We start from the raw sequence: 9,658 nt of genomic DNA, 5'->3' as shown, positions 1-9,658 counted from the left end.
TAGATATTACATAATATAAAGGATTTTTATGTAAAACATCTTGAAAACGGAGAGGTTAAGCTCGATTGATACCTTAACTGCATATTTCTGCAATTATTTTAGGATTTCTTTTCACTGATAATGGGCAAATAATAATACAAACGATTAACTGTGTAGAATTATTTAATTCGTCCCTTTAAACAATTTAAGTTGCTTAAAATATTTTAGATATTATTGTATGTATCTAAAAAAAATATTCAATTATAATTTATAGATTTCCATAATTTCTATTCCAGTCATTTGAATCTTTTAGGGTATTCTCAGTTGGGCTTGGGAAAAGTAATTTTTTCTTGCTGTTTATTTGATATAATTACTAAAATATAATGAATAATATAAAGAAAGAATGAAAGGTAAAAATTAAAAAAAAAAATACGATACTGATAAATTTATGTTGTTTATTATTAAACAACGTATAAATACATCCATTAACACAAGGAGAAGAAGTAACAAATACATCACATTGCGATTGCGATCCAAAATAGCAATCAATTTTAATTTTTATTAATAAGTATAGTTATATATTACAATCTATTATAATAACATTGGTAATTTAGAAAACAGATTTTACAAACATGGGTGCTGTAAACATCTCAAAATACAAAATTTAATCACTATTAAATAACTCTTGTTTGGATCGATAAGTTATACATATAGAGATGATACATATATTATTACAATATATAATATAATGTTATATATTATATATAATATTATAATATATAATATAATAATAAATAATAAGGTATTAATTATGAAAAATGTAATACCAATATCAAGATGACGACAGCTATAAGTCACAACTTCATATTACAAAAAAAAAATACATGCATGAAAAACTATTAAAAAGTTTCTCACCTTTTGCAAAGTTCTTTTTTTTTTTTAAAAAATAGTTCTTAATATTACATTTCAAAAAAATATAAATTACATACAAATTTATTTGGTTTTCAACAATATGTAATAGTACCCTCGAATAAAACATATGGACTAACAACACATTTATCTTTATTTATGGGCATATATAAGTATATTTATTTATTTTTTCCAAAAATTATGAACAGTAAGTCCATTAGACAAATAGTGCAGCGGTTCGTTTCCGTGACAGATATCTGTGAAAAGCGAAAACGTTCAGCAAATATTTACATTTTTTTTTATTACAACATCGATTAAAATAATAATAATATTTTGTGAAGAAATAATAATTTCAATTATAATTAAATCACAGTTGGATGACAAAAAATAAAGTTCCTAATATGAAAAATATAATTTATAAGGTATTGACACATTAATGATACAAGTATCATCAAATGAATACACTATCTTAAAAGATATTTAAAAAAGAACTGCATTACACCTTCCAAAAGAATAAAAAAGAATAAAACACTGTAGATAAAACAGTTAAATCACATTTAATTTCTTTGAAAATAAAATTTGAACTTTAAGTATTGATATATAAGAATATTTGATTATTATGTAATTATATTATTCTAGATTCGTTTTTTTTTTTTTCATATTACTTGGGAAGATAATTTCTTTGGCGACTATCGGTTGTTATAACATGTCTCTGTAAAATGTTTCAGTATTGTAAAGAAAAAAAAGAATAGGCCATCTTCACAATTTTTTGTGTAAAATCGTATAAATAATAGATATAATATTGTTATTTTTCAATTCATCAATTCAATAAGTAATTGTTTATTAATACAGCATTATACAGTAGTAATTATTTTACAAAACGATGAGAACGTCAAGAAATATATCTTTATTTAAGAATATATACGTCAAATAAAATATACTAAAATATATTTTTTTATCTTCTACAGAGTTCAAGCCGAATGGCTTTATACAAATAGGTAATTTTTTTTTTTTGACTGGTCGTTTCAATGCTTGGTAATAATAAATAACTGCACTTATTCTAGTAATTTCATAAAATAAATGTTCTAAGCAATTATTTCAACTTACAAAATTTGAATTTTTAAATACAATTAACAAGTGGTAAACATTACTCCGACACCGTAACAAAGCACAGTAAGTCTTCCACTGAGGCCGAAGGATTTTCAAATGATGAAGAAAAAATTCAAAATATCATCAAATTACTAAAATCCACAAAAATTGTTCTTTTCAATTAACCGTTGTTGTTATATTTTAACAACTTTATTTAGGTCATTCTCACCGAAATGGGCATTATTTAATTTAAGTTTTCAAAACTTTTAAAGTACACCAATCAAGCTGGGAAAAAAAAAACATGGAGATGGTCTCTGAAAAACTTATATTGAAACACTCTATCCATCTAAACAATAGTTAATTTAAAGTAAATAAAAAATAACGCAACTGGACAAGACTCTAAGACGATAACAGTATTTTAAGTTGTCATTTATGAACATCAATAAGTATTTGTGTTATCGGTCTCACAAGTCAATTTAACCATTTTGAACTTAGGTACAGAATTGATGTGCTAAACAAATAATCTTTCTTGTGGTTATGCCGTAGATAAGTAAATATTAAAGTTAAAGGCTAGAAATTATCTTAACAACACCATGCCTCTGTCCTTCATTGTCCTGCCCTGGAATTTACAGAAGACAGGCTCGGGATGGACAGAGCCATGACGAAACACGAGTTATTTTACGATTTAAAATATTAAATTTTATTTAAATACTTTTCAAATATTTTTTATTAAAATGGAAAATCCTCAGTGTATAGTACAAGTTTATAGTTGTCCAATAACAAAAACATTTCTTAGAATACTCACTTTGGCAATAAGACTAGGAGCTTGATCCAGATTTTTTATTTATTCACATCCTAGGGGGCAACAGGTGGACAACAAGAGGTTACTCGATGGTCTAGACAGCTTGGATGGTGTGAAAGTGAATTCGGTAAAATAAAGATCTGACAACGAAAATGTGAGAATCATAATAAAGGACAGCTCCACAATGACGAGACATGTTCTTCAAAGTATCGCAAATTATTAGTTCTAAAAATAATGTTCATCATACTTGAGTATACGGCAGTACAGTGACATATGATAAAAGGACTGGTTTGATACTGCATATGAAAGATCAACAAAATCTAAAATTTGAGATGAATGTGCCTGGAAAATATAGCCATTTTTATGGATTTAAACAATTTCTCTTCGCAAAAGAAATATTATGTCGCAAAAAGGAAATTTTCACTTTTAGATACTGTTTCCTCGCACAATTTAGAAATGTTTCCAGCTTCGAAATCAAAAATGGAATGCCACGGATGGTATGAATGTTCCTTTATGTAAGAATGCCCTATGTACAAGTTATGCCTGTAATTATTAATTAAGCGGTTAAATTACCCGCTCGAGATGCAGAATGTTATAAAATAAAAATTTGGTAAAATTAATTCTTTAATAGTTCTTAGTATTTTTATTAAATATGAAAATCAACTAACTTTTATGATGAAATATCAGTAACTGTTTTATCTACAGATTCTTTCAAACCTTAACAGCCTCAGGCCTTTTGTCGCAAATATCTTACTAAACCCAACTTCAAGTGTTTCCCAAAACATACACGAATATTTGTCAGGGTTTACGTTAAAATAATGTGAAAAAGTGTTGAAAAAGGACCCAGGAGAGGTCCCACTTTACAAAAGATGCTTAGAGCTCACCGAGGGCCCATCACCTGGCTAGGAGGGAGGTAAGGAGGACAGCGAGGAGGGAAGTGAGGAGGTCAAAGGAGAGCATGCATGTTCCACCGCTTACGGCCTCCCTCGACGCTGCCAAAGCGCTGGTCCTCTGGTCCACGCAGCTATGGTACTGGCTGTAGTCGATCTGGGTGATAGCACAATACTGGGCCGTCTTCCAAGCCCCCTTCACTGGCATGTCGTAAGTACGAACGGAGTTGGCGACCCAATACCTGTGATCAGCAAGGTTAATGAGGCAGCCATAATATTTATGCTATAATTGTCCAACAAACAGAAGAAGTAATTTCACTTACATTTTTGAATAATTTAGTGGAAACTGTATATAGGTAAGATTTTGTACATTAATGACAGCAAGGGTAAGAGGTAATAAAAAATAGTGGCTGTTCCGCAGATTAAAAAAAATACTTTTAAAACTTAATTTGTTTATTCTTTTGTTTTACTTTATTTGATGTTGATTAATTCTTTACTTATTATTATTATTATCTTTATGTTTTATATTTGTCTCGACCTTTATTTAATCTCAACTTACTTCTTTATTTTCCGTCTTTTAGAGTGTTAAATTTTGGTATGAACTTTTGTATTTTAATCTGTTATTATGTCTCTTGTCCATCGCCCTCGCCGAGTCGGACTTTCCCTGGTTGATGGAAGAAGAGAATTATCCCTTCTTCAGGGAGTTCATTTACGGGTGGAAGGAGGTGGTGAGCCCAACACATTTCACAATAGGAAGGGCTTGACCACCCAACATCGGCGAGCCACCAGAAGAAGATGAAGCTGACTCAGACTGAGACCAGGAGGGCTGGACCAGCCTGGTAACTGCAGGAGGCACCCATACGGATGCGCACTAGAAGGGCCCACCGAACGGATGATGATCTTTGGGAGCAGTGGCATGCGCAATCCCAGCGTGCACTACCCCACTGCTCCCGCACCCCGCACCCCACTGCACCAGAAATGGCAAGGGAGGGGGAATAAAAAAAGAAAAAAAAAAGTCTCTTGTCCATTTATAACCTAATAGTTTGAGTAATATTTTGTTTTATATTCTTATCATTGTCTATTTTATATTATAACTATTTTATTTCTCCTTTTTGTTCATTTGTATATAATTTTCTTTTCACTTATATTAACATAATTTGAACCATTCCTGGGTTCAAAACTAACATAATTTACCTTTTCGTATCCTACTATGTCAAAATATTTTTAGTTGTTTTTGTATTTTTTAGCCCTGATGAAACTTTACAAAGTTTAAGTTTACAAAGGCGAAACGTCGGCAGATAAATAGTTATTAACTATTTTGGTTTTCTGACTTTGTAAACTGACAAAAAAATCAACATTTTGCCATATATTCTGGATATTCCTGCAATTACATCTAAATTGAGAGTTAATAATAATAATTATAATAATAATAATAATACGTAGTATTTTTCATGATATTTTCCCAAATACATTTACAAAATTATAGTTCAGTTATTTTGAAAATAATGATCTTTTTGAAAACCTTTGTCTTGGGAACTAATTGATCAGCTCTATTAGTGTTCACATATTAGCAAATTTACTCTACCATAAATGACACTCCATTATCTTTTTTAGTGTTTTAGGTAGTTTTAAAAATATGAAGCTCTGAATGAAAAAAATATTTTTCTTAGAAGAGGGAAAGATCACAAAATATAATAAATAGTTTTCAGTCAGGTTTGTTTATTTTTTTTAATTAAGTTAGGTTAGGATTGTAATTATTGAAATAAAACCATAAGAAAATAAAATTAAAATTACCAATAAATGTTCTAAGTTTTCATTAAACCTATTAATTAGCGTTTTTATTTATTTTTATGTTAATATAGGTTATGTCTTAAAAAATAAAATTTAATGAAATATATTAATACCTTCCAAACACTTTGACACCTTCATCAGTAGTAAACATTTGCGCCAAATAATTCAATTCTGCAGGAGAGACTTCAACTAGGCCGTAATATCTGTTAAATTATCATAATTATAATTATAATTATCATACATTGCTGTGCTTTTTTATAACATACATATTTAACAATTTAATTTTTTTTTCTCCGCACCCGGACCATATTCCATTCATTAATTTAATGTTTAAGTTTGCCAATCGGTCTGCAAACTCTAGAAGAGCCTATTTCACCATTGAGGCCTTGGAAAAAAAACCTGATATTTTAATGACTAATTTTTAAAAAAGTATATAATTTCTTTAATAACCAAAACATCATTAATTGTATATGGATTTGTGTAAACACTACATTGATATATAATTTACATGTAAGTACTAAGCATTTTAATTAACAGGAATAATTTTCTAGGATTTCCTGCATAAATTGATTGAATTTTAATTCTCATCTAACAGATTCCTTAGTCAATTCCTAATGAAGTTTATGTTGGAAACGATTATAAAAAAATTAATATCGCACCAGATTAAATGGGAACTACAAAAGTAAAATATTTCCACTCGTTTTTGAATTCGAATAGCACTTCATGGCACTTGAAATAATTACATTTTTTGTATTTAAATTGTTTTAGCGGTTTGAAATTATTTGAAATCAAATATCATTTTTCTCTTTTTAACTCCCGATTACAACTATGAAATAAAAATTTATTATATTTTCTATGGACCTTATTATCCAAGTATAATAATTGCATTTCAAAAGCTCTTATTTAAATCTGGAACGTATAAAATCTTAGTTCGTTTAATTTCGCTTTATAGGATCCATACTAGATTTCCGAGTTTTTTACACTTGGAACGTTTGAAAATTATTTAAGAAAGTTGCATTCTATATTATTTTTAATTCAATACCAAAAAAAAATGTTTTCTTGATTTTACCTTGTAAAATTATATTCAACAGTCCAGTTGTCTTCACCACTCGCATTCGCTAAATCCAAGTCCAAGTAGTACTGTGTGTAATCGTAAACCTGTGAAAAATGTATTTTATAAAATAAAAGTGAATATTTCGTTGTAACAATAAAAAAAATAATACAAGCAATAATTAAAATAAATAATTTTAAGTTCATAAATTATTGATTTTCACCTTAAATTATATATTTAAAATAAATAAAAAAATAAGATATATTTAGGCATCTGCGCCTCACATTAGAGTACGAGGAAGATGGCAATACATGCAGGAAGGTAATGCTATTGTTTCCTTTGAGAATCGTTTTAATATTTAATTATTCCCATCATTGTTGCAATTCAGACAACTAGAATAGGTGGCTATAAATTGTTCCAGGGAGGTTGATGGAACACTTGTGTCAAGAGCTTATACATTCAAACTGTATTCTTCAAGTTTTGCTTTTTTAAAAAAACGATACAGACAAAAAATTCCTCTATTTTATTCAATACAAGAAAAGCTGAAGAAGTAAGTAGATCGTCTCAAATAAAAATATTAATGCACTAGTCAGTCCAGCATGTTTCTAAACCAAAATTCCTATTTCAAAAAAATTTTAGACGAAGAATACATGTAATAAAAAACATGAAAAATTCGTTCAAATTCAACAGACATCAAAAGTTTAAACATATCTAATGACATATATAAATTGATAATAAAAGAATAGATATATTTCAATGCTAAAATAGTAGCAATCAATCAATAGACCTAATTACACATAACTAAAAATAAATAGATTTCTGTGAACATTAACAATAAATAAAAAAAAAAAACTAAAGATGGAAAAGACTAAACATTGAAATAAACAATTGCAAAGAGAAGACAACTACAAATGCAGGCTTTGGCAAGTCAGGCTATATTTAAAAACGTCTAGGAATATAATAACTGAAAAAATATGTAAAAAATGATATTACTAAACTCTGTATTTAAGATAAATAAATCAGTAATTTCTAATTGTTATAAGTTTATGAAAAATTGTAAATAGTAAATAACATTACCTAAATTTAAAACAAATATTTCAGAACAATGGTAAGATGCAGAAGAAAGTTGGCATTCTGAAAGGACCAAAACTATATAATAGATTAGTAAAACATAAATGAAGGAATTAAAGAAAGATGGGACAAAGGGAGTTCATCAGGACTATTAAAAAATATATAAAAAATTTGGGAAATATGATAAAAGTGTAAGAGTGTTTAAAAAGTACTAAAGAACAAATTATAAAAAAAAAAAAAAAATAGGAAACCAAAAAATAAACCTTATAAATCAAAAGAATAACTAAAAAATTTAGTTCATTGGTATAAATGAATAGTTTTTCTCAAATATATTTAAAAGAAAATCGAAAACGGTCTGCTAACTAATTACTAAGTATGGTCAAAAAAATAAATACGCGCTGCAACATGCCAATATAATCGAAATAAGGCATTAAATAAATCTATTTAAGGAAACGTTGTTACATTGTTTACAAGTGATGAGTTAAAAATATTTTAATTGATATATAAAGAATATTAGACAAGTGAAGTAAACAATAAAGTTAACATACTTAAAGTTAAACCAAAAAAATAACGTCTTCTTTATTGAGTAAAATAAAACCTTTATGAACTAATAAATGAACAATTGAGTTAAAGATGAAAAGAAAAATAATTTTATACAATCTAAAAAAAAAGTTAGTACACATTCATCAATTTATGATGAACATAAAATGTAAGTTGAAGTTACTAATTTTAACATTATTTGAAGTGGGGAGTCCTGGAGATAGGTGCAGACCCGTGGTCATCCAAAGTAGTTGAAGAGGAAACTACCCATCTCATTCAGAATGAGTAAAGACTTCCCGTGAAAACGATTTCTTGTTCCTTGGGTAGTTCGTAATATTACCCCCGAGCAAATAGGCGTAAAAGCCCACTGGACTAGAAGTGAGGATAGTACAAGAGCCCAAGAGGAGAAAAAAGGCAGTTATTGCACCCCAATTTTTTATTACTTATTTGAAAACTATGTATAATTAATAGTTACAATTGATGACTTTGCGAATGTAGATAGGAGTAATAAAAAATGGAGGCTGTTTAAAAACGTTAAAAATTATTATTTTTTTATTCGGAGCTATATCTTTGAAATTAAAAACAACAATAGAAAATCAAAGAGAGCAGCATTTAAAGAAAAGTAAATTTTCTAAAACGTAAGCCCTAATAGAGCTATTTACGTTCAATAGTTCTCGAGATATAGCTTTTTAAAAAGAAACATTTCATAAAAATGTTGTATGGAACGTACTGAAAGATCAGTCGTTAGTGAATTTATTTAGAAAGATCTATATCTCAAAAACCATTTGATGTACAGATGTCTATTAAATTTAAATCAATTGTATGGCACTCAAATTAAAGCTAGTTTAATAGACTATAAAGTAGTGTATGACGTTTATTTTCGTAGGAGTAGTAGTTTTCATGAAATTTACTAAAATAAATTGATTTATAGATGTTCAGACAAATATCATAAAAGCTACTACCCCAACGAAGATATGTGTCATAAGCGACTTTATAGTAAGTTAAATTTCCTTTATTTTGTATTGGCAGACATACGTGCGTCTTATGGGGTCTGGAGATATATTTTTCAAAAATCCAACATTTTATACTAACAACTAAAAATTAACATTTTGTGAGTTTATTTTGTCAAATATCATAAAAACTACTACTCCTACAAAGATAAAATATTTTATAGAAAATTTAACTAGCTTTAATTTGAGTGCTGGCAGTCATCTGTACGTACAATGGTTTCTGAAATGAAAATGGAAGTTTTTCATAAATCAAACTTATTGTCCGAACAACTATAAATCAATTTATTTTAGGAAATATCATGAAAACTACTATTCCTACGAAGGTAAAAAGTCGTAAATTACTTAATAGAACATTAAAATAGCTTTAATTTGATTGCTAATAGACATCTATACGTCACATAGTTCCTGAGATATAGATTTTTCAAAATAAATTAACAAACTACTGATATTTCAAAACATTTTTATGAAATGTTGCTTTTCAAAAAGCTACACCTCGAGAACCATTAGACGTAAATAGCTCTATTAG

The 9,658-nt window shown here is 28.1% G+C and overlaps 1 protein-coding gene across 1 annotated transcript in view; it reads right to left on the bottom strand.

Annotated features, from left to right (window-relative positions):
• Positions 1-478: 478 nt before the first annotated feature.
• The window catches only part of LOC106686361 (acid sphingomyelinase-like phosphodiesterase 3b), a 483,558-nt gene continuing 474,378 nt past the window's right edge, over positions 479-9,658 (bottom strand). The window contains exons 10-12 of the mRNA XM_014429614.2: positions 6,530-6,618; positions 5,574-5,663; positions 479-3,911 (exon numbers count right to left, since the gene is read on the bottom strand). Of these exons, the coding sequence (XP_014285100.1) occupies positions 3,674-3,911; positions 5,574-5,663; positions 6,530-6,618 (417 nt within the window). The 3' untranslated portion in view covers positions 479-3,673. The remainder of the gene's footprint in view (positions 3,912-5,573; positions 5,664-6,529; positions 6,619-9,658) is intronic.

The sequence above is a fragment of the Halyomorpha halys genome, unplaced genomic scaffold (assembly GCF_000696795.3).
Source record: "Halyomorpha halys isolate HHAL.00 unplaced genomic scaffold, Hhal_1.1 Scaffold812.1, whole genome shotgun sequence".
NCBI classification, from domain to species: Eukaryota; Metazoa; Arthropoda; class Insecta; order Hemiptera; family Pentatomidae; genus Halyomorpha; species Halyomorpha halys.
Note: the sequence above shows the minus strand (reverse complement) of the source record. Positions and strands in the feature narration are given on the sequence as shown.